Source organism: Astatotilapia calliptera, chromosome 5 (genome assembly GCF_900246225.1).
Source record: "Astatotilapia calliptera chromosome 5, fAstCal1.2, whole genome shotgun sequence".
In the NCBI taxonomy this organism is placed as follows: Eukaryota; Metazoa; Chordata; class Actinopteri; order Cichliformes; family Cichlidae; genus Astatotilapia; species Astatotilapia calliptera.
The window spans coordinates 19,840,164-19,863,663 of record NC_039306.1 but is presented as its reverse complement, the minus strand read 5'-3'; the positions used below and the strand labels follow the sequence as shown (position 1 = coordinate 19,863,663).

Below are 23,500 nucleotides of genomic sequence, written 5' to 3'. Positions count from 1 at the left end.
AATACATATATATAAAGCAGAGGTAAGGAGTCAGCTTGTGTGAGCTAAGCCCATTCTTAGGAGCTCAGGGCCACTTTTCTGGTCAACCAGGTCTTATGCAAGTAGCTCAAACAGCTCTCCCAGCATGATACTACAAAAGATTTAACCAGATGTTTGTTTTTTTTAAATACAAACATATCCCCATCTGTCTAAAACAACCTTCACTTTCCCTGTCAGGAATGCCAGATTGATTTCTTACTCATGCAAACCTGCACATCACGCTACATAAGAGGGTCCCATAAAATGTGACAGGGCATTTAATCATGCAGCCTTTTCCAAACCATGGACAGCTTCATGCCCTCGACTTTCCTTTGAATATGAAGCTTCAACGGGAACTCTGTTATTATAGTGAAATACTGAAATCCCAGATGGATTCCTATCGAACACAACTACCCACTCGTCTTATCATTGCCCTTCTATTCGTTATGCATTGTGTGGTTCTAAAGTCTCTGCCTTAAAGGTTGGAGGTGTCACAGTACGACTCTTTCTTAGCCTTTCAGACTTCTGGCTTCTGAGAGAAACACCACAAATCATCAATTGTAGTAACAATCTTTACTTTTTATGAAAACATGGATCAGTTTCATTGTTTCAACAGAGACACTTTAATTAGTACATTTATATAGTGTAATTACAGACACAGCGACTGGTTTCCATGTAAAGTAAATGTTTACATTGTGTACATGATGCATAAGACCGAAAGAGTCTCAGCCATCATTTGTATTTTGTAGTTAATTGGTTAACGCTAGAAACTCATCTTCTGTCGTAAAGACAATCCCAACAGGCCTTTAGATTGAAACTTTCTAGTCAAAGAGGCAGAAAGCTAAAATTTTCCTATCCAGGTAGCACCACTGGGAAAAATGAACTCAAACTGGAGTTCCATCTTTAGGAGGAGAGTCTTCTCTCATCTTGCCGTCAGTGGAGGCAGGAGGTTGACCTGAACTCTCTGCTGTGCTGTTGTGTCCAGCTCGGTTGGCACTTTGGCCCTCTGCCGAGAGGTTCATAGGTGCTTGCTTTTCATTAATCTCAAGGACAGGAGCGATCACCTCCTGGGCCTGAGGCGTCTCGCTGAGGGGCAGATTAAAACCCATTTTTCCTCCGCTGCTCGTCACCCCAGCTGGTGGGGGTGTAAGGCTCTTCGCCGCCTCCTCTCCTCGCAGCCAGTCCATCTTCTGAAGGTGCTGCTTGACGGCATCGTCGACCCGAGCGTCGATCATGGCCTCTGTCAGGACGCCGTCTTCAGAGGAATATGCTGCCGCCTGAAGGAAAACAACATTTTCATTTTGAAATTAAGATACACTCTCCAGTGGTATGACAAGGTTTCAGCTATGGAGGCAAAGATAATATGATGATTCGTACCTGCCAGGCCACACCCAGCTTGGAGATCTCTCGTCCAGACATGCCCTCTGTCCGCTTCGCTATCTCAGAGCACTTTTTCCCGTAGTCAAACTGCGCCAGCTTCAGCCTCCTGTAAACACAAAGCAGAATAAGACCATGAAAAGGCCATGAAGGAAATTTCCACTGTTACACAGTATAGTGTTCCTACACTGGTGGACATGCTAGAAACACCTCCAGTATAAGGCATCTTACTCTGAATCAGATGGCTCAACTGGCTCTTTTTAATGTGGAGGAGTAGCCGCTCTACTCGGATCCTCTCCGGAATGATCAAGCTCCTAACCCCAACTATAAGACAGCCACGCCACCCTTTGGAGGAAGATAATTTCTGCTGTTTGTAATAGGTGAGGTAACCTGACAGCTTCGTTTTCACGCTCTGTTCTCTCTCATCACCGACATGCTACTAGGAGACTTGTCTATTGCCACTTTAACAGCTCTATTCTTGTGTACTCACTGTCTCCCTCCAGTGGCCGGCTCCAGCACATATTTGTCAAAGTATAACCGCACCAGCCTCTCCCGCTCCTCAAGACCCGGCAGCGCAAAATTCACTATTTCATCTATACGGTCATTTATGGCCCAGTCAAACTGCTCCGGCTGGTTACTGGCCAGCACCAACATAAACCTGCATAAAAACACACACACAAAAACACAAGAGTCAAGCAGCTTAATAAAAGGTAGGAAGTAAATCACAGTGGTTAAGAAAGTTCAGTTGTAAACATGTGAAATAGATTCTTACTTGTTGCTCTGTTCTCCAGTGCGATATAAAAAGGCATTGAGAGTGGCTCTGAGGTCTTCACTGATTTTCTCCTATTGTAAAAACAAAATAAGGCAATGAACAGTTGCTTCTTTCTTATGTAACCGGCAGGTTTTTTGAGTAATGAAATAAACGCAGACTTACGGTGGCCCTCTTGCGGAGGAATGCGTCGGCTTCATCAACAAACAGCAGCAGCCTGTGATTGGAAACATGGCAGAAAGGACATGTTTTGCTACATCTGGTGCACTTCGTGATATTGGTGCAAATATAATAACAAATATGTTAGGTGACATATTTTGAGCATCATACCCGCGTCGACTCGTGTTGGCCCAATCAAACACTTTGTGCATGGCGGTGACACCATCGCGGCCCATTGGTGCTACATCACCACCGGTCATAATGGCGTAATCCATCCCAGAATGCACTGCCAGCTTCTACTCCACATACACAGAAATCCTCCAGTCAGACAAAGCACTGGTTTATATTTTTGGACACCTGAGCATGCTTTAGCTCTCTGGCGTACCTTAGCGAACAGCGTTTTGCCCGTCCCCGGAGGACCGTACATGAGGATGTTCCTGTACAGGCCGTTGTTCTGCCTTGTGTTTCTTGTTGCTATGGCAATGTCACGCACACGCTCCTCCAGGGAAGGCTAAGAGATGGGAAAGTGCTGTTATTTCAAGTTGAGACAAAACGGCAATGATTTGCACTTTTATACCACATGTCCACTTACACTGAGCACAACTCCCTCCAGGGCATCCTGAGGTTTACTCTTCAGCCGCTTGGTCGTCTAAATAATTTCAAAGCAGTTATAAGTACAACAAACTCTGCAGCTTAAAAATAGCAAAATTATGAATTCATCATTAGCTACCTTGACTGGATGCTTGACTGCCTCTGCGACAGTGAATCGGGAAGTTTCCCGGACTAGTGACGGCTTTCCGAGCCTGGCCTCGATGTAACGTCCGGCCACTGCTGTTGCATTTCGAGCTGAATACACTCCCACAGCCAAGAGGGTCAACCCTGCCACCTGGGGAAGAGAGGAAACCATTATAGATCAGGAGACTAAATTCACACTCCATTATGAGCAATGATAAGCAGAGCATTTTTTTTCCCCAGAAGATAATATTTATAGTTGAGGTAACATCTGGGATATAAGATCTTCATAGTTATAGCCAAAAACAATTTGAAAAAATACCTTTAAGAGTTTCTGAGAATGGAAGTGTTTGAAAACCCACAGGTGTCATAAAAGCAGTATTTGCTTTGATGTATATACAACGGAGTAAAAGGACACAGTCAATTGAAATGTTTAGCACATCTGTGAATGCATACATGTTGGGCCTTTTAATGCTGCGTTCCAGATTAAATTAGAAATCTGTATTTACGAGTTTCCAGTCAAAATCTTCATCTGGAATAACCCCTAAACTTGGATTTCCAACTCAGAAAGTTGGAGCAGCCCCATGAATGAGTTTACCACCAGAGAAGTTGGCAGTGAACATAAACGGTAGTAAAACTGTAAAAGGTGTAACGTGTACTGCCACTGTTATGTATTCGGGGCATGGCATATAATTCACAGACCAGGCTCTATCCATGCACGTGCTGCAGCAGCATTTCAAAGCACACACACACAAAAAGGTATTGCTCTGTTTTGCCATCTTGCTAAGAAGCAAAACAAATCCTGTTTGTCTGACTTCGACAGAAACATTAATGTTTGATTTATGTTACTTGAACACAGCATAACTAACTGTGCTTTAGTGTACTCCTTAGGCATATTCATGTTTGTTTTCATTGGAATTTCAGTGACAAATTCTCCCTTGAATGGGAGCAGAGTGTCTCACCGTGGCAGTCACTTTGTCCCAGTCTGACACAAAGGCCCTGAATCCTTCTCCAAACACAGCACCTGCAGTCCTGAAAGCAAACACGTGTTAACTGTGAGCACGCCTTTAAGAGTCTGTCACAGTGCCCATGTTGACACTGTTAAACATTTACTGAACTTAAGCTGTTTTCATGCATGAACTCCAGAAAATGGAGGAAAATTTGCTTCTCTCACAATCAGCACACAGCAGGACAAAGTCAGCATCAGTGAAATTTGCGCTACCGTAAATACTCTGTTTGGTTTGGATGAGGGTGCTACTCGAGTAGAGCGTGCAGGAAGCAGGAACGTTGACTGTATAAAAGACAGACGCAGCTTCTAACTTTGAAAAAGACATTAAATCTGCATTCTTTTAACAGCCAGCAGGTTGCAAAGGGATTTCCAGCTGTACTGAAGTTTTGCGATCGATCGATAGATATAAAAAATAAATAAATACATTTACTCAGGTTATCAAGGTTACGCACAATGTCCTTGTTTTAAAAACAAAAAACAAAGATGGCGACCGGGTCTTCTGAGTCAAACAGATAAGTCGATCTTTTATACAGTCTGCAGATGTGATACAGGCGGCCGCACGCTAGCAGTGAATTCATTTAAACTCCTTTCACATAAGTACAATTGGACTTTACACACACAAGCTGACATATTAAAGACAATTTAATGCCCAATCCAGCCTTGTCAGACATTTGTGTGCTCGCGTACAGCTCAGTCGAGTAAATTCTATAAAAGCTCAGGGCTGCAGCTCAGGTGCGAAAATGCATTTACAAGAAACTGCATTAAAAAACAATTATTATCATTCATGACCTTAAAAACCAGCGATACACCATTATAAACAGCTCAGAGCAAAACAATTTACTTTATGGACTCCAGAACGGTCTGTCGGTGTTCTGCAGCCTTCAGGCGGATCTGCTCTCGGATTATATCGGCGTTTTCCCTCTCAACTTTGGCTCGAGCTTTGGACTCTGCCTCAATACGAAGCAGCTCATTCTTGTGTCTCAGCTCCATCTCGTGCTCTATGGTCGCTAAACAACAAAGAGGAAAAAACAAAAACATAAACCTCAGCTCATCGTGTCAAACATTTAAAAGCATCCCATCAATAACCGCGCTCGTTTCTTTACCTTTCCTCATGGCCTCCTGCTTCTGTACAGACTCCTCCTGTTTGCGAAGGCTCTCTTCATTCATGGCTTGCTGTTAATTAAACAAGCACAAGACATTTAGTACTGTATCCCACTTCACAGCACGTTACAGCTGGAGTTGGAGGTTAACAACTCACCTGTTGCCTCAGTTGGTCCTCATATCGCTGCCTGGCCAGCTTGTCTTGGTATTGAGCTCGCTGATGGGACACAACCACAAAAACACAATTTGGTACAATTCACTGCTGTAATACTCACAGTGCTCTTCCCTCTAAAGAAAAAGAAAAGAAGCTCATGTTTTCCCCTCTTACAGCTTGATGCTGCTTGCTCTCCTCATTGAGAGTTTTCCTCCTCTCTTCAGCTTGGATGCGTATCTGGTCGCCTTTGAGCTGTTCGACTGCTGCTTCATATTCCTAAAGCGTGAGGTGAGAGCACAACTGGGTCATTGGAGAACAGCGACAATTCATCGCAGCACAGAACACAGATGCCACCAAAGTCCTCGAGTATCAAAGGAGCAAGAATACCTACTTAAATAGAGCACGGCTGTTATAACGCCCAATCAGATGACTTCAGATCCAGTTCGAGACTACTCTTCTAGTCATCACATTGAAACATCTCATCTTTATGGTCTCACCTGCTATCTCTGATGCCTGCTCTGTGCTGGTCTCCCTGCCTTATTCCACCTATACATACTCAGGAAGGTCATTACAGTGGTGCTTACTCATCTTTGTAAATATCTGAGTCAAGTTCTTATACAGTACTGTGTAAAAGTCTTAAGCCAACATCACACAGTTCTTTGTATTTTGCTAGGAAAAGTGCAGTACGGTAATTCACTGTAACATGCAAACATACAGAGTGTGTGCATGCTATGGCACAGCCTCCATCATGTTATATATTCACTGTTGTTAATCTCTCCTGACCTTCTCCATACCCATTGGCTCATGCTGTAATATGCCAAGCTTTCAGCTAATAGCTCTTTAGGAATCACCTCAACGATGCAAACAATAAATACCATTTAATGCATGTAAGCTGTGAGTAACTTCAAATTAGTTATTTGGCAAGTTGTACAAGGACTGATTTTAAAATGAGTGAAAAAGCAGCCTCTGACAGAGCTTTGGAAAGCCCGGAGAACTTTTGATAAAGACCACTTCTGAAAAATACGGCTACTGCGGCTTCATCTAATGCAGGTCTATAATACCTAGGAATTATCAAGCTGATAGAAACGGACTGATGTACCCGGTGTCCTGCTGCAGATGCAGAGTGATCCACTGCTCTGCTTTTATTTTTATTAACAGATTTTCTTTTTCATTTTTTTACTTGTGTGACTTATCTTCTGGTTGTGTTGCTTCTTGGTTTAACATTTGTGTGATGAACACATTTTTTTGAAGTACATAGTGAGTAAAGGTATTCACTGTACCTTCATCTTACTCTGGTGTTCCAGCTGAGTGGTATTCTCCTGCATTCGAGCAAGCTCCAGAGCTTCTTTGGCATGTCCTACACACACGCACACACACGCGCACACACACACACACACACACACAGATGAAGATGCATGTAGTTGCTTCAAAGCGTTATGTTTGTGAGGCCTGCTGTCTTTGCTGATCCCTGTGACTGACTGTATCCACCTTTGAGTCTTAACTACCAAACAACAGCCCTGAATGAATGAATGAAATCATTATCAATAATCAAATAATAGTATGTGTTGCATCGTTGCACACGTGTGTGTGTGTTAGAGGGTGAGGTCTGGATGTTCTGAGCCGGACTGCAACGTCCGTGACCTTTGAACTCTGTTCTCTCTCTGGATGAAGGTGGATGCAGCTCAGTTCCGTAAGCCTAACTTCACGTGAGTTAAACCTTTAGTATTTATACCGGTGCTGGATGTCGGTGAGGGCCTCTTCAGCTACACTGAGGCGACCACCACCATCACCGTGAGCCAGAGAGCAGCAGATGCTGGTGCAGCTCTGCTCTCCAACAGCAGCCGTGTTTGTATAATCTGTACACACCTCCTCTAAGGAGACCCACCCGAAGCCCTTGAATACTTACGGGACATGTCGAGCTCCTTAGCCGCCTGAGCAGCCCGCTCCAGCCCGGTGGGATCGAAGTTGCTCCATTTGTCCTTGGGTTTATCTCCACCGCCGCTGGAGCCCCCGGCCGGCGGAGGTGGCGGCGGTGGAGGCTGTGCCGGTAAACCGGGAGGCACCTCCGGCTGTCCCTTGTTCAGGCCGAACAGCCACGACATTTCGCCGAGAACAAATAAAGCACCGTTAAACCGGTTCTGTTGGACAGAGGATAGCAGCCGCAGGTCTGTCACTACGCTTCCTCCACACGCGTGTCACGCCGAAAGCTTCTGCGCATGCGCACCAAACAGCTCAAGGTTTAGCTGAATAATCGCAGCCAGGATTGGCTCAGAACAAGTACTTCTCCTTCTGATTGGCGCTCAACGTAGTAGTCCTCAGCAGAGGTCATTGACGTAGTCCCGCCCACACTCGATACGGTAGCCCCGAAGGTTCATAAAGCATACAATTCACTCGAAAGGACGTTTACCCCGGTTTCATCAGGCTGTTTCTGTTTTTGAAAGTCATTGAAGTGTCAGAGGATTGTTTCCAGGTTTTCTATATCAAATCTATTTTTGATTTACTTAAACTTCAAATCTAAAAATTTAAAGCAAACACTCTGCACTGAAAACAATCTCCTCACTTCAGTTTTAACCTTCTGTTTTCCAACAACTTCATGCTCCAGAGCAAGAGTGGGCAATTTATGTTCCCAAGGGGCTACATGAGAAGCTGCTGTGCAGGCCCACACCAATAAGTTGTAAGAAGATAAAATAAATATTGAGCAGAACCGAGTTCAGCTTATTGTTGATCAGGACAAAAGTAAATAAAATCCTTAAAATAAAAAAATCTGACGAAAGACAGCAAACCAGAATATATATCAAAAATGTTTAATGAGCTAAACATTTAGAGGACAACCGACCCACAAAAGGTGGTAAAACACATATTTACACAGAAACAAAAAAAGGCCAACCTTAAAAAACAAACAAAAAGAAAAACTTTCAGTCATAACTCAAGGTTGCATATGATAAACAGGTTTATGGAAATGATAACAAGACCATGTGTGAAGACACTGGAGGTAATCAGGAGGTGACACCACATGTTGGCAACACATTCCTGTTTTAGGAAGTTTAAGTTTACCTCCTGCCAGGGATTCTGTGCAGCCATTGATAAATACCAGTGAAAGTTGGATTTACGGGTTTTATACATGAAGTTCGTATGAAGAACACAATCAGAGATACTGATCTCGAAGTTCAGGAGTCAAAATACTGCACACATAATGATCTGTGCTGCTGTAGGCAAGTTTACTTCAGGAATGATACACTGTTGGTACTATTTTAAAAATCTCTCCAAAAATCATTTCTACGAGAGACCAGTGGAAAGCTCGTTAACATGAGACTCCTTATTGACTTGTTCAAATATAAAGCCAACAAGAAGCACAGGACCAGCAGAAGTGTCACAAAACCGATTACTTTTTGATCGGCCTGTAAAATTCCTGTTTTTCCCCAAACAGACAACCTGTGTTACAGCTCGAATTCAAGCCGGATCTCTGATCGAGCGATCATGAATCACCACACACAAATGCAATTCTTTAAACGAATCATACAAGAAACACATTTTGATGAAATCCTAAAATGAGGTGTCTGTGTCAGTTCAATTTTTTTTTTTTTTTTAAATAAACGCTGTTCTTTAACCCCCCCCGCCCCCCCAAAAAAACAATCATTTATCCATAACTGTGGCAAGTCCTTTACTGCAGCATAACTACACGGGAGAGCACACCAGAAGGCTCTTTGCCGTCACCCAGTGCTGCCCTGAAGCCTTCTTGTTGCCGAGCCCTTGCCAGTTTTGCAAGTGAGAGGAACGACCGAGGCTCTGTAACGGCCAGATCACTGATGACGCGACGGTTGAGCTGGACGCTGCTCTATATGGTGAGAAAAAGGAAGAGTGAGCCAACAGAATTTTTAAAAATACATGAGCTGCAAAACTATCTAGTAAAGCCAACCTTAGTCAGATTGTGCATGAGGGCGGGATATTTCATGCCGTGCTCTCGTGTTGCTGCAGCAATCCGTGAGATCCAGAGCTGATGAATCAAGGGGACAACACACAGGATCAATTATACTGAAGCAAACTGATTTCTAATCTTACACACACACCAATCAGCTGCAATATTAAATCCAAAGAGAGGAAGTGAACAACATCCTGTTATACTGCAAAGTTCTGCTGGGAAGTGCACAGCAGTGGCCTCACCCAGCCAGAGAACACCCCCCAACACACTACAAAAATTGCTCAGGAACAGCTCGATGATCAGGACAAAGAGCCCAAAGTGCTGACCTGACTTCAAATTCTCCCAATTTAATCAAAATAAGTCAGCAGCATGGAGCAGAACTGAGGTTTTAGAATAGAATAGAATAGAATAGAATGACTTTATTGTCATTATACAGATGCACAATGAGATACATGGGGGGGTGCACAGTTTCTGCAGCACTATATGCATATGAGCAGTATTTACAGGAAAAAATATAAAGTGTACAAAAATACAATCTGGTAAAAAAAAAAAAAATAGTGTTATGTATATACAGTTTGGGTTATTGCACAGTGGTGGTTTATCCTTGAAATGGGGGGTGGAACTGTGTTTATCAGTGTATGTGTGGACATGGAAGGAGTGCTTCCAAGTTGTTCACACCAAATTCTGACCCTACCATCCAAATGTCATGGCAGAATTCAAGATGCATCAGACCAGGTGTTTTTGATCTTCTGCAGTGAAATTTTGCTGAACCTGTGCAAATTATAGTCTCAGTTTCTTGCTCTTAGTGGACAGGACCCCCTGTGGTCGTCTTCATTTAGATATCCTCTAACCCTTGATTGTAATGCGAGGTGATTTTAGTTAATCTCGCCTTCCTATCGCCTCAGGCGAAGGACTTTCACACAGAGAACTGCCGCTCACTGCATTGTTTCCTCTTGGGTTTTTTTGGACCCTTTTCTGTAAACCCTAGAGATGGTTGTGTTGGAAAATCCCAGCAGCTCAACTGAAATATTCAGACCAGCCTGTCTGGCACAAAACGCCACAACATGTTTAAAGTCACTGAAATCACCCTCCTTCATCCATTCTGATGTTCAGTGTGAACCTGAGCTGGTCATCTTCACCATGTCAAGACACCTGAATGTACTGGTTTGCTGTCAAGTGATCGGCTTACTAATATTTTGCGTTAACAAGCTGTTGAACAGGTGTCCCTAATGAAGTGGCCTGTTAGTAATGTAGACTGGTCATGACGCCAGTCAGGAATCATTTGATAAGCAAAAAGCAATCATTAGTGTTTGTTTTAAATATATTTGCACCCAGAATCTGCTGAAAAGTCTATTACTTAGACTACGATTGCTACTATCAGGAAAAAAATCCAAATGCCATGCAGTAATATTTGGGTCTTCTTACCGTCCTCATGTTGCGCTTCTTAAGTTTCCGAGCTTTGGTGGCGTACACGAACGCCCTCCTGACAGCCAGCACGGCCAGGCTGTAGCAGCGGTTCTTCCTGCCTCTGAAGTGCTGTTGGAAGAAATGACAGAGACGTGACAACAACACTTGTTACAAGTCTTTAACACGACGAGGATGCAATAAACAAAACACCACAGCTTCTACAAACATCATGAATGAGCTCTAGCAGCTATCACTCCAGGAAATAGCAATAGACGTACCCGTGCATGCTTGAGGACCTCCTGGACCTTCCAGTATCTGTCGGGTCCTCGGCTTCTGATCCAACAAGACAGCGTCAAAAACACCATTTCAGTCCCCCCGTCACCTCACCGCAGTGTCCACTTTCAAACGAATAAACACGTAATAAGTGACCTCCAACCAAGCACTCTCGGTGTTATGAGAGCTCAATAACTCCGCACGCCGTACGTCGACAAACCGAGGCGCATTCTGGGTACGTTCAATTTAAAATTCTGTCAGAGGCGGCGCGCGGGCTAATTTAACACAAACAACTTCATCAATTGCACCAGACGGCTACGGTTCACAAAACAAAAACAAAACAAAAGTCTGAAAATAAGATGTCAAACATTAGATTACAGATCCGTAAAAATACACACTTTCTAAAGGACGTGTTTGCGTCAGTGCGAAACACGTCGGTGTACAAAGCAAACGCACCCACTGAGTTGAATGCTGGGATAGCGAGCTGCGGAGGTCAAAGGAGAGACCATTCAAAATGTCGGTCGCCAGTTTTACGTCCTTGACTCGGTGCGGTGTTTTGGCATTCCGCTCTCCCGCAGGACTCTTGGTATGTTGACGGTTGTTATGGAAAAGTAAATAGTTTCATCGTGAACCGCTGCTGTCATCAGCCGGCCCGGTGTCAGCGTTTAGACCGGTTACAGCTCTCTACGTGAGGGTTCCGTCTATGTTCTGAAGTCCGGGTTACATAGTGTAGTTGTTAGCTAAACTTAAGTTAATTATGGTTCGACTGGTTAACGCTAAATGTGTTGGAATGTATGTCTAACACTAAAAGTAAATAATAATAGAGCTTTGTGCAGAAAAATATATTAAAAAAGATAATCCGAAAAAAATGATGGCATTATTCTATTGCAATGAAGTTTGTGTTTTATGAAACCATGTCTGACAGCTATTAATACAGGATATTTATTGGTATTGATTAAAGGTTATTTAGACAACGCTAAATTTAGTGATTGGAGCAGGTACTTCATCCTGGTCATGATTGAAGAGGACTTCGGGCGATCGTGGCTCAAGAGTTGGGAGTTCGCCTTGTAATCGGAAGTTTGCCGGTTCGAGCCCCGGCTTGGACAGTCTGTGTGTGTGTGTGTGTTTGTTTGTTTGTTTGTTTGTTTGAAATTATTATTATATTTGATTTCTCGCCTGTCTTCCCTGTCATCAGGCGGTACGGTATGCACAGACAGCAGCAGCTCCAGCAGGGCAGCCCAGGGTAAAGAAGTTCCAGGTGTACAGATGGGATCCAGACACTCCAGGGGACAAACCCCGAATGCAGACCTATGAGATTGACCTCAACACGTGAGTGTCATAGATTTGGACATCTGGCATCCAGGCAGAGCAATTTCCTGTCATTGATTAGAGAAAGTTTTATTAAAACCCAACAGTCCAGCAGCTTTCCATTTTAGCCCAGATATCCCAGCAGAGTCTTCATTTTTCACAGGTTAGGATGTTTGTTGGTTAGGATGTTGCTGAGAATATATTCGGGTCTAAACAAAGGGCATTGTTAATGGCCTAACTAATGCTTTCTGGTGGCTTCAGTAACAGTAACAGGTGGCCCTGACAGCCGGGCATATTTTCAGTCCTCTTCCTTCACCTGTTCTCTAATCAGCTTTATTAAACTCTCTCAGCTCATGTTTGTCAGCGTGACACTGCTCAATGCTGAGTAATGCTGCTCAGCCGTATGATCTGTCTGGGTTTCAGCTGATCAAGTAAACACATCAGACAAGCTGCTTTGACGATTTCATGTTACAGATTTTATTTTTTTTTTTTTAACTTACTGTGTTTTTGTTTGTTTTTTTCATCCAGCTGTGGCCCAATGGTTCTCGATGCGCTCATTAAGATCAAGAATGAGATTGACCCCACTCTGACATTTCGTCGCTCCTGCAGAGAAGGTCAGTAACACAGGGGCTGGAGTTGCACCTTTAAAAGGGGTTTACAGAGTCTAGAGCACCTGAGTCAAAGCTTTTATACTCTTGAAGACTGACAAAGTCCATCTTTAAGAAGCCCATCTTTTCAGCTCAAAGTAAGAAGTGCAAAACCCCCCAAAAAACATTAACGGTAAAAACGAAATACAGTATGAAAAGCAGAGACAGCATTGTCATTGTTTTTATTACTCAGTTTCACTGTTTGGTTGACGAGCAACAACACCACAAGCAAGAGTTGCACACAGACCGGTTGTACCACATCTGTTGTTGTCCTCAAAAGTTAAATGTCAATAATAAATGTTGTTATTATAATTTTTATTCTGCTTTAACCAGGTATTTGTGGGTCCTGTGCGATGAACATCAATGGAGGAAACACACTCGCCTGCCTCAACAAGATCGACTCCAGCCTCAGCAAGCCGACTAAGATTTACCCTCTGCCACACATGTACGTCGTCAAGGACCTGGTACCTGTAAGTCAGCTTCACCGAACATCTGTGAACATCTGGAACGAAGCATTTACTTCACAGTCCTCTTTTATAAGCTAGCACAGCCATCACATTATCACACACAAGTGCTAAGAGTTTAAAGTCATTAACAGCTGGTTGCTTTTTTATTTTGCATGTGCAAAATTTAGTGTTGCAATAACAAATGTTACACTGTTTTGTTTTTAACAGTGAAAAAACACATTAGCATTCATGAAAACCGTTACATTTTTCTTTATTCGTTTTATTTCCAACCTTTTTTAAGCCAGATCTAATGAATCAGATGCGTGGATGTCTTTTTAGGAGTGTTGGTGCTGTAGATTATGTGATGCGGATGTTCCTGATTCTTAATTTTCTAGATGATTAAACAGGAGAAGGAGAAATCAATCAGACTGTTCTAAAAATCAGAAACACTCAAGAGATTAATAAAGGGGCTGAATTTGCATTGTCTGACATTCCGTCTTTCTTGTTAACACCTTCCCAACACAGAGAGGAGGAGGGATGGAGAGGGGTGGTTCTTGTTTGTCGGGTGGCTGGATGAATGTAAAACCCTGCTGTTAACCAGCGACGTGCATAAATAAAATCTGAATAATTTGTTTAACCAACTAGTGTTTCTGCCGCCAGCTAGCAAGGACAGCAATGCTTAATTGTGTGGTCGACTAATCCTGGGCATCCCTTTTTAATGATCAGTAGACCCGACTGTTAAATGTTGCTTTGAACTGATTGGGTGTGAAGAAGCTACTGCTCACTGCTTCTCTGTGGAAGCTAAAAGCCAGCAAAATGTAAATTGAGGCAGATTTTGTTTAATAATAGCAGATCAGTTTGGGGGGTTTTTTAGGGTTTTTTTAGCATTTGAACGTAAGGCTGCTTGATTACAGCAATAAATCATAATTGCACATTCATATTGTTTAAGATCTTCAATGATTATTAAAGATGATAGACTTAGAAAAAGTTTAAATAAATAGGAAAATAAAAATTAGGCTGATAATAAACGTTTTATTGGTCTTATCTTGCTATAATAGTCACTGGAAGCCAAAATTATAATTACAATAAAATGTGAGTGATTCGCACACATACTTCCACACGTGGATTGGAGGAGCCTGAGATCGATCAGCTGATCCATTTGATTGGTAGTCGACCACCTCTATCATCTGAGCCGCAGCCACCTGAGTAGACAGTTCAGTTTGGTGGATTCATTAGTGTAGCAATGTGTTTGCAGGACATGAGTAACTTCTACGCCCAGTACAAGTCCATCGAACCCTACCTGAAGAAGAAGGATGAGTCCAAGGAAGGGAAGGAACAGTACCTGCAGTCTGTGGAGGACCGGCAGAAGCTGGTACATTTGTCTTTGTTTGTTTTTTCACTGTCCCATAACATTCAGGCTTCCAGCACATTAAGGAAACATATCTTTACTTGCTTCTCTCCCATGTAGGACGGGCTGTATGAGTGTATTCTGTGCGCCTGTTGCAGCACCAGCTGCCCAAGTTACTGGTGGAACGGAGACAAATACCTCGGGCCTGCTGTGCTCATGCAGGTGTGTGTTTGAGCACTTTAATATGCAGGATGGTCTGTTATAGTCTGAATCAGCAAGGCTGTGTAGTAAACCTTTGTCGTGTTTCAGGCGTACCGCTGGATGATTGACTCACGAGACGAGTACACAGAAGAACGGTTGTCCAAGCTGCAGGATCCTTTCTCGCTCTACCGTTGCCACACCATCATGAACTGCACCAAGACCTGTCCCAAGGTAAGCTCTCTGCACTGCTGACACTTCAGGTACATCTGAGCAGCTTCGTACAGAGTCTACTCAGATGTGTGAATAAGCTTTTGTGTTTTCTGTGCTCTTCCTGTCAGGGCCTGAACCCAGGAAAAGCTATCGCTGAGATCAAGAAGATGATGGCCACATACAAGGAGAAGACAGCAGCTGCTGTCTGAAACCTCATTTATCCTCTGGATCTTCTTATCCCTCCATGACTAAGTTATATAATGATCAAAAAATGCTTCTTCAGGTCTGTTGGGCCAGTGCACCATGTATCACCACCACCACGACATCCTGCAGTCAGCTGTAGCAGAAGTGTGTGTGTGTGTGGTTGGAGAACTTGGTGTGACATAAACACTCATGTACAGTATGAAGGAGAGAGAGCGTCTGAGTCTTACATGTACCATAAAATAGGTGTTTATCTCCAACTCTACTGTGTGTTTGTGTACTTGATGCTGCAGAGTAAAATCCAGGCATTTCTTTGTGTGTCTTTTAGCTCGTTGCTTTTCATGTTAGCAGCTGGTTCACAGGCACGTTCCCTCAGATCTTCCAGCAAACTGACATCAGTCTTTGTTTTGATGGAAATAAATAAGTTTAAATTCTGGTTGCGGTCTTTCACTTGTGATTATTTCTCCTGTCATCCTACTACGTTGACTCGGTGTCCTCTGGGTGTCACTGTTGAGCAGAGCCAAATGAGTTGAACCATCTGAAGCATTTCAAAGCTTTTTCAACCAGCAATAAAACTCTTATTGTATGTTGACTGTAATTAAAGGGGAACTAAAATCCTGCTTTATGTTGTAAAATGGAGTTTGTCATCTGTACAGCAGACTAATCTCTGGAGGACTCAATGCAGAGCTTTGCTTTCAGTGCTGTGGGTATGTACAGAGACAGAAAACGCTATCGCTGCCCACAAACCTCATTTTAAAATTAATTTTGGCATAAACTGGAGTTTATTTACACAAGAAAGGAGTTCAGCTTTATAAAGTGCAAATTCATACAATGTGATATTAGAGTGAAACCCCAACAAGCCTCTGGCAGCCATCTGGAAGAGACCAGCTGTGGGATGATGGGACAGAGAAGAAACAAACTGTGGGAGAGAGAAGAAGAAAAAAAGTGGAGTAGAGTGCATCATGGGAAGTCTGCCAGCAGCCTGAGCCTATCGCAGCAGCAGGGTCCCCTGATCGAGCCCTGACTTTACCAAAAAGCTTAAAATCTAAAAATTTAGAGGGGGTCTGTCTCCCAAAACCAAGCTGGGAGCTGATTTCACAGAAGAATGACCTTAAAGCTGAAGGCTCTGCCACAATTAAGCCTGCAGTCTGGGAGCGATCTACGAGGTCTTTAAGATGTGATGAGGCCTGATTATTTAAAAACTTTCTATGTGTACAGAATTTAACAAGGACCCACATGCAGTTGTATTGTATAAAGGAAAACATGGCTGGTATTTATATGTGCTGACATTATATACAAGACATCAATGCCAGGAAAAAAGGACCAAAAAACTGGTGTGACTCAACCCTGATATGTTAGGAGTGTTATACTGTACATTTGTGTGCGCTCACATGTGTGTTAAACATTGCCAAAGGTTCAAGGTAATAAACAATTAGTTGCTCTGGGTGAAAAATTTTTTTGTACTTTTGTCACTTGTTTTATCAGTGAAAGGGGGACATCACAGACTGTGAGCACAGAAGCCCCACCCACCCGCTGTCCAGACCTTCTGTTTGCACAGGCCATCCAATCAGAAGAAAGCCATCTAAAAATAATATGGGAAGATTATTTTTAGAAATGTAAATCATGCTAAACTATCCTGGAAGCACAAGAATAAAACACGGAGCTGGAAATTAGCACTACGGATCATGTGAACTTACCCTTCGATTTCATACTTTCATAGAGTTTATAGCTTCCACTTCTGCATAGCTCTTCACTGACAGGGTTGTTGCTGGTCGTTGCTGGAGGCCGGGGCTGGACTGGACGGGGAGGAGACTGCAGATGCGGGGTGGTACAATGTGGCGCTGGAAGTCCTCCTGCACTCACAGGACGCATGAGAGCGGCAGAAAGTCGGAGCGAATTGAGTCAAAGTTGGGTAAGATCTCTGAAAAAAGTCGCATGACTGGTTTAGTTTGACTTTCTTGTTTCTTTTTTATTATTACTATTACTAAATGCAAGTATGAAATGAGTTATAGACTTTACCTGATCTAAACTGCATTTATGCTGAAGGTTATGTAGGAGGGAAAAAAAATCAGGAGACATTTTTTGTGCACAGACTTCATGCAGTGCGGTGAGTCTTAAAAGGACTTCAAAGCATTCCTGGCGCTTATCAGTCTGCTTAATGCAAACCAAAAATAGCCGAGGATATTCTGGGTGTATATTAATGGCTGTTGAGAATTGACATGTGGTCCTGTGTTTTCACTGGAGAGAAGAAGAGGGAGGAGGAGGAGGGACTGCAGCGATGGCACTGGTGAGAGGGTGAAAACTAAACCCTCTCTCCAGCCTCTCTGTCATTGAGTGGGGGGAAATTGAGCTGCTTCCAGAGAATAGGGGTCGATGAGGGCATATGCAGAAATGATTCATTAGTGTTCCCTTTTTTAACTATAAAAAACCAAATAGTGCAAAAATGGATGACAGCAGAGCATCTCCTGATTGTGGGGTTTTTTTGTGTATGTGTGTGTGTGTGTGGGGGGGGGGGGGGGGGGGGGGTAATGGCTCCCAGATGTGTGATGTGAAAACATATGGTTTCCCAAAGCCACTGTGATGCACACCAAGAACTGTGTGTGTGTGTGTGTGTGTGTGTGTGTGTGTGTGTGTGTGTGTGTGTGTGTGTTTTAGTGTCACACAAAGATGCACAAATTGGCATGCATGCACAACTTGTGCAAAAAGTGTTTTACTCACAGATTTTGTGTCCAAATGTGACCTAGAAAATCTGCATTTAGTTACACACACACACACAAACACACACAAACAAAGGGGAGGGAGAAAAGAAAAGAGTGGGTTTTGTGTATGTACCACACAATCAGGTTTAGTGCATGAAGTGGCCCACAGTGCAGCAGCAGCTGTGGAGGAGGAGCGTTCATACTTTCCACAAAGTGGAAAAGTACTTTAGTCAGTGTAAGGTAATGAGTTTTACTGTATGTAACAGTGTGACTTCATGAATGTCACTGACGGATTCAGAGTGTTTTTTTATTTTTTAAAAAAGCTCTGTTGCTTGGTCGGGTAAAGAAGAAAGAAAAGGGGGGAAAGGAGGGGGGGCTGGTAGGAAATGACCAGTGAGAGCGACAGAAGGGAAATGAAGGATGAGGAGGCATAAAGAGGGAGGTATGAAGAAAACCCAGAGAGAAAGAGAGTGGGGTGGGGTCGAGGGGTCCTCTGTTTCTTTTCCTGGAATGCGGACTGTGTGCTGCTGCGAGGAAAAGCTGTAAAACAGAAAGTTTGTTCTGAGGAAGACGTGCCACATTCTTGCTGCCACAGTTCCCCGGTGGAGGAGGTGGTGGTGTTGGTCACAGTGGGGATGATGGCTTAAGGGGGGCAGAAGTATGGGGGGGTGGAAAGGTGACGGAGGACGGGGGAAAGAGAAGAGACGAGTTTTCAGGAGACCAAAGCAGTGTCCAGCACTGAGCACTTTATCCCCCTCATGTTGTTTTGTCTTGATTAATACTCTCATTTTCCCTCCAGTGTTAAAGTCAGTCTACCTCCCAGAGCGACCATGAGAGTCCTCCTGCTACTCTGCATGCCAGGTAACTGCACCACAGGCCTCTACCAGCTGAAACAGCTTCAAAAAACAAATCGGTTCTCTGTAACACCAAAGGCTCAATACTAAATGTTTGGACATTTTGGTATAATAGATTTATTTGCTTTCTTGCTTCAAGTTAGGTAAGGAAACTGATACCATTCTGATGTCTGTATCATGCATGAAAAGCTCCTCGATCAACAACTTAAATAAGATTAAATGACAGATAAATAGTTCAGTCTAAAGGTAACAACAAAGCCCTGCCAACATTTAAAAAAATGTCAAACTACTCGTTTATTTATTCCTTTATTCATTTCATGTTCAGACCTCAACAACAAAACAGCCCCAACAGCACCTGTTATCACCGTTGTCCAGTTTAGTCCCACACACTCCTTGCTCTCGACCAAAAATGCCGAAAACCTCCCGAAACTTTTCAAATTTTAACAGAAAATTGCTGCCCACTGTAAAAAACAAAGATCACTATTCCTATTCACTATTCACTATTCACTATGTTCACTATTCCTCGAATAGCAACAAAATTTAGTCAAACTGAGAAAAAGCTGCAAAGATAACACATGTATGCTGCTCTGAATAATAGTGAGATACAGCAGCACAAAGTCTCACTTGGCATTTTTTAAGTACACCTGTTCCATTGCTTGAACCCAAATACTTAATCATCCAATCAAATGGATCTAGGCGTGTAGTCATGACCAAGACGACCTGCTGAAGTTGAAACCGAGCATCAGAATGAGAAAGATAGGTGAACGTGCCATGGCTGAAGCTGAGACTAGAGTTCTCACAGACTCACCAAAATTAGCCAAGAGAAGATCGGAAAACGCTGCCTGGTGTGATGAGTCTCGATTTCTACTGTGTTATTCAGGTTAGGGTCAGAATTTGGCATAACCAACATGAACGCAAAGAATCCATGGATCCTTGTTCAGGCTCCTGGTAGTGGTGTAATGGTGTTATTCTTCTCAGTGTTCACTCACTAATGGTTAGGCTTAAGCAGAAAGGCTTCCTGCCCAAACCCCTCACGCCATGTGCGGTCTTTCTCCCCACGTTCCCGAGCTTGATGGGATTGTGACTTGTCATTTGCAATAATGGTCCTGCAGTAGTGCTAGCTAGAGCTTGAAGATGTAAAAACCACATAATTATCAGGTGCGAATGTTTCATACTTCATAGCTGCCTTATTAAAGGAGATGAGTGTGATCTTAAAAGACTTAGGAAACACCAGTGATAGAGCTGTTTGTGTTTCACCGACTGCACTTCTCTCATCATTCTTTGTGATTCCTCTCTTTGTCTACGATGTCAACAGTTGTGCTGTTCAGCCAGCCCCAGTACCAGGATCCATATATCTTTAACGGTAAGTTAATTAAGGGAATATTGGCCTACATTGTTCCTGCTCAGCATCGGTTTACATCAGCGCTCTCCACATCTGTTCTCAATTCCTCGTTATCCTCTGCTGTATCACCCACCCTCGAGGAGTTCGCCCTCCCCCTCTCTCTGTCTTTCTCCTGATTCATATGTTTGTCATTCGCATAGCAACTGAACTGTAGTGTAAATAGCACTTTGACCAGTCTGCATCTTATTATTTTTAAACATCTTGCATATGAAGTCATGATTACTGACTCACAAGCTTGTGAACTCGTGCAGGTGGTTCACGTTATATGGTGCAGCACTTTCTGTGGGGTTTTTTTTTAAACTAACAGTTGATCTCATGAAACATTTTTCTCTCTTGCTTGTTTTAAGAATTCCAAGAGTATGAGTACACCACAGGTGAGACATTTACTTTTCTTTTTTTCAGTTTCCTCATTTTCTAAATGTTATGCCAAGTGTATAAGTGGGAAAATGTTTCTCTCCTCTTATTTAGACCCTCCTCGTGGAGGCTATCAGCAGCAGGTTCAGCTCAACCCCGTGATCCGTCCTGGAAAATCAGGTACGTCTGCTTAGCTCTCCTCCCATCGGTCACAGATTTACTCCCAGTGCTGTCACGATTGAATGAATGAATGCAAATTGCCGCATGTCTCATACTATTTGAAAAAAACAGATCCCGAATTCCTGACAGAGCCCACGGAGCCTGGACCTCTCGGTAAGTGATTCAGAGAGACGAGAACAGAAAGCCAGTTGTTTTACGTAGAGTGGAGAAAAGATTCTGTTGTTTGATTCCCAGATTGCAGAGAGGAGCAGTACCTCTGCACCCGACTCTACTCAGTTCACAAGCCATGCAAGCAGTGTCTCAACAGCCTCTGTTTCTACAGGTAAGTGCTTTTAAAGGAGCACAATAGCAACAGAAAGCAGTGATTACGAGTAATACTGCATGGCTTCATTTCGTCTTGATGAATGGATATTTACCTCACGTGCACTGTGCTAGTTTTGGTCTGTTATTCTAATGTAAATATCACTGAAGCACAGTTAATTCTGATGTTAACAATGTGCTGGAACTATAGTGCATTTATGCAGATCCAAAACAAAAGGAATGAGGTTTTATACGATGCAGATGTCTCAAGGTGTCTAACAAAAAGGCAACCAGGAGCCAAACTGCTCTCCAAGAACTCACCGGATAAAGATTGTACAGCCTGTTCTCAGCAATCATTTCAAAGACTCCATTATTCAAACAGGACTAAATAGTGTACTTGTTGGGAACAATATCCAGCCGTGGATCAACCCTTATTTAGTTCTTATGAGTTCGTATGTGGTGCTGACTCAAAATAAACTTCAGCAGTAATGAGGAAACACCATGAAGTGCAGTGTCTCACTAAATAGGCAACAGTGGATTTGATTCAGTATAGATCGGCTATAGACTGTTGCCTGTAGATGCAGTTGTGACTGATAAGACCGACATGATGACTGTGAGCTGCTCCTGGCTCCGCACGTGTGACCTCTGCATGTGTTTTTGTTCAGTTTGCGGCGGGTGTACGTCGTCAACAAGGAGGTCTGCGTGAGGACTGTGTGCGCACACGAGGAGCTGCTCAGAGGTGGGATTCGCGTAACCTGTGTTCATGCATTTACTCCTTGATATTTTATGTACTAATTTAAAAGGGGCAGTGCATATTAATTAACACAAGCACTTAAACCCATCCTGTAAATATTCCAGGTTTGCCAGGCTAATTTTCATCTTGCAGGTTAATAAATTAATGAATAAAACCAAATCTTCAAAGGCATATAAATAAATATAAATATAAATGAAAGAGAAACACGTGTAAAGTATACACAAATTCTAAAGTGATGGTATAAATTTGGCTTGTTATCCAAAATGTTCTACAAGCCTGCTTATAGAAAATAACTTTCTAATGATTTTAATTGTCTGTGTTGGACAATAGCTCATATGAGAAAGAATCATGAGATTGATTTTAACGGACTTTTCCGTGTGTGTGTGTGCTTGTGTGTGTTTAGCGGACCTGTGTCGCGATCAGTTTTCTCGCTGTGGAGTGGCGGCGCTGAGTGGCCAGTGTGCATCATTAGGAGGAAGCTGTGGGAAGAGCTGCGGAAGCTGCTGATGATCAGGGACACCACCCACCCAGATACTGCCGCTTTTTCACCTCCCTCATCACGTTGTCTTACTTTGCCCTCCTCCCTCTCTCCTCTCCCTCTGTACACCCCCGCTACCCCTGTGCGAAAAGCACTTCTGCATTTCAGCATGTTTCTCTTCGTCTAAAATGTTCCACATGTGTGTTTGCTCACTAGATCCTGTGTGTAAGGATACGTATAATCCAAAGGACGTTGATGACTGTATAAATCACTGGTGCTATAAAACTTCTAGAGGTGCACATAAAGCCACAGAACATCCTCGATTTTTATTTTTTAATTTTTTTGCATATCGTATCACATTAATCTTCTCGTGTTTACTGGTACGTTACTGTATTTGTGTTGAAAAGCAGTCATTGTCATGATTAGCTCATCAATGGTGGCCGCAGTGCACTGACATCAGACAAAACTAATCGATATCCAGCCGCCAGCTGTCTCGCTATCCAAGATCATGAGATATGTGATGAAACAGGTAATGAGGAGTGACCTCACAAATGACCTCTGTACTACTGCTTTGTAAAACTGTCACTATAGAGACTGAGAAAAAAAATAAACTTTGTTTTGTTTTTTTACTACAGCTGATCAGCTCATTGACTCAGGTGTGATTCCCGGCTGCAGCTCAGCGTATTGAAGCGTATTAATGAGCAGACATGAGTTAGGACACACAGCCAAGTTTATTTTCCAGGAAACATGGCTTCCCTTCGTCCAAACGAGTGACTCTGTCCTTATTAATCACCAGTGTCAGTATTTATACATAAAGTAAAAAGCAGTAAAACTAACCTAATAAAAAAACTGCACCATCACTGCAGCACTCAGACTTCAGTGGTAAAATAGTGTCTAAATATATATATATATATATATATATATATCAGATAATCAGTAAAATCTGTTTCAGAGAGAACATACAGTACAATTCCTTCATTATGCTCAGTTTGTTTGTTTCCTAACAAACCCAAGTCCTCCCTTTCTGTCCTCATCTGTTCACATGAACGTGGAGGAATCTGCAGATTTTCATTCCAGCCTGTCTGGAGGAGAGTCCTGTGGTGATTCTTGAATAAGAACAAGAAATTTGGGAATATGCTGGACAAAGATCGAGTGCAGATGGCTGCCAGTAATCAGGCCGGCCGCTGGTGTTTTCAGCAC

At 42.9% G+C, this 23,500-nt stretch overlaps 4 protein-coding genes across 4 annotated transcripts; 2 read left to right on the top strand and 2 right to left on the bottom strand.

Annotated features, from left to right (window-relative positions):
• Positions 1–617: 617 nt before the first annotated feature.
• On the bottom strand, positions 618–7,554 carry atad3 (ATPase family AAA domain containing 3). The gene is made up of 16 exons (XM_026167908.1): positions 7,226–7,554; positions 6,600–6,676; positions 5,494–5,595; positions 5,323–5,382; positions 5,168–5,237; positions 4,906–5,071; positions 4,018–4,087; positions 3,054–3,209; positions 2,916–2,972; positions 2,709–2,834; positions 2,495–2,619; positions 2,330–2,381; positions 2,168–2,238; positions 1,886–2,053; positions 1,396–1,504; positions 618–1,295 (listed from the first exon to the last, which is right to left on the bottom strand). The coding sequence occupies exons 1-16, from the start codon at positions 7,419–7,421 to the stop codon at positions 903–905; spliced, it is 1,998 nt and encodes a 665-aa protein (XP_026023693.1). The 5' UTR covers positions 7,422–7,554; the 3' UTR covers positions 618–902.
• A 553-nt stretch (positions 7,555–8,107) lies between these two features.
• On the bottom strand, positions 8,108–11,204 carry mrpl20 (mitochondrial ribosomal protein L20). The gene is made up of 4 exons (XM_026167907.1): positions 10,924–11,204; positions 10,664–10,774; positions 9,236–9,313; positions 8,108–9,154 (listed from the first exon to the last, which is right to left on the bottom strand). The coding sequence occupies exons 1-4, from the start codon at positions 11,008–11,010 to the stop codon at positions 8,981–8,983; spliced, it is 450 nt and encodes a 149-aa protein (XP_026023692.1). The 5' UTR covers positions 11,011–11,204; the 3' UTR covers positions 8,108–8,980.
• A 175-nt stretch (positions 11,205–11,379) lies between these two features.
• sdhb (succinate dehydrogenase complex, subunit B, iron sulfur (Ip)) lies at positions 11,380–15,715 on the top strand. Its single transcript, XM_026167904.1, has 8 exons — positions 11,380–11,504; positions 12,114–12,247; positions 12,755–12,840; positions 13,207–13,343; positions 14,575–14,691; positions 14,788–14,889; positions 14,977–15,099; positions 15,207–15,715. The coding sequence occupies exons 1-8, from the start codon at positions 11,433–11,435 to the stop codon at positions 15,285–15,287; spliced, it is 852 nt and encodes a 283-aa protein (XP_026023689.1). The 5' UTR covers positions 11,380–11,432; the 3' UTR covers positions 15,288–15,715.
• Positions 15,716–17,099: 1,384 nt separating this feature from the next.
• On the top strand, positions 17,100–22,934 carry mfap2 (microfibril associated protein 2). The gene is made up of 9 exons (XM_026167905.1): positions 17,100–17,191; positions 18,778–18,839; positions 20,148–20,195; positions 20,582–20,608; positions 20,703–20,768; positions 20,880–20,921; positions 21,003–21,090; positions 21,734–21,807; positions 22,226–22,934. Exons 2-9 carry the CDS (start codon positions 18,809–18,811, stop codon positions 22,327–22,329), a joined length of 480 nt encoding a protein of 159 aa, XP_026023690.1. The 5' UTR covers positions 17,100–17,191; positions 18,778–18,808; the 3' UTR covers positions 22,330–22,934.
• Positions 22,935–23,500: the final 566 nt, after the last annotated feature.

Bases quoted from the DNA above. Each gene is read 5' to 3' on its own strand.
- atad3 (XM_026167908.1), bottom strand. From the start codon at position 7,421: ATGTCGTGGCTGTTCGGCCTGAACAAGGGACAGCCGGAGGTGCCTCCC. The intron at 5,383-5,493 runs GTAAGAGGGGAA...GTGTCCCATCAG, and splicing joins AGAGCAAGCAGCATCAAGCT to CGAGCTCAATACCAAGACAA. The intron at 4,088-4,905 runs GTAAATTGTTTT...GTTTGCTTTCAG, and splicing joins ACCGTTCTGGAGTCCATAAA to GACTGCAGGTGCTGTGTTTG.
- mrpl20 (XM_026167907.1), bottom strand. From the start codon at position 11,010: ATGGTGTTTTTGACGCTGTCTTGTTGGATCAGAAGCCGAGGACCCGAC. The intron at 10,775-10,923 runs GTACGTCTATTG...TTCTTCCAACAG, and splicing joins AGGTCCTCAAGCATGCACGG to CACTTCAGAGGCAGGAAGAA. The intron at 9,314-10,663 runs GTAAGAAGACCC...TTGATTCATCAG, and splicing joins AGAAGCGCAACATGAGGACG to CTCTGGATCTCACGGATTGC.
- sdhb (XM_026167904.1), top strand. From the start codon at position 11,433: ATGTCGGTCGCCAGTTTTACGTCCTTGACTCGGTGCGGTGTTTTGGCA. The intron at 12,841-13,206 runs GTCAGTAACACA...TGCTTTAACCAG, and splicing joins TCGTCGCTCCTGCAGAGAAG to GTATTTGTGGGTCCTGTGCG. The intron at 14,692-14,787 runs GTACATTTGTCT...TCTCCCATGTAG, and splicing joins TGGAGGACCGGCAGAAGCTG to GACGGGCTGTATGAGTGTAT.
- mfap2 (XM_026167905.1), top strand. From the start codon at position 18,809: ATGAGAGTCCTCCTGCTACTCTGCATGCCAG. The intron at 18,840-20,147 runs GTAACTGCACCA...CGATGTCAACAG, and splicing joins CCTGCTACTCTGCATGCCAG to TTGTGCTGTTCAGCCAGCCC. The intron at 21,808-22,225 runs GTGGGATTCGCG...GTGTGTGTTTAG, and splicing joins ACACGAGGAGCTGCTCAGAG to CGGACCTGTGTCGCGATCAG.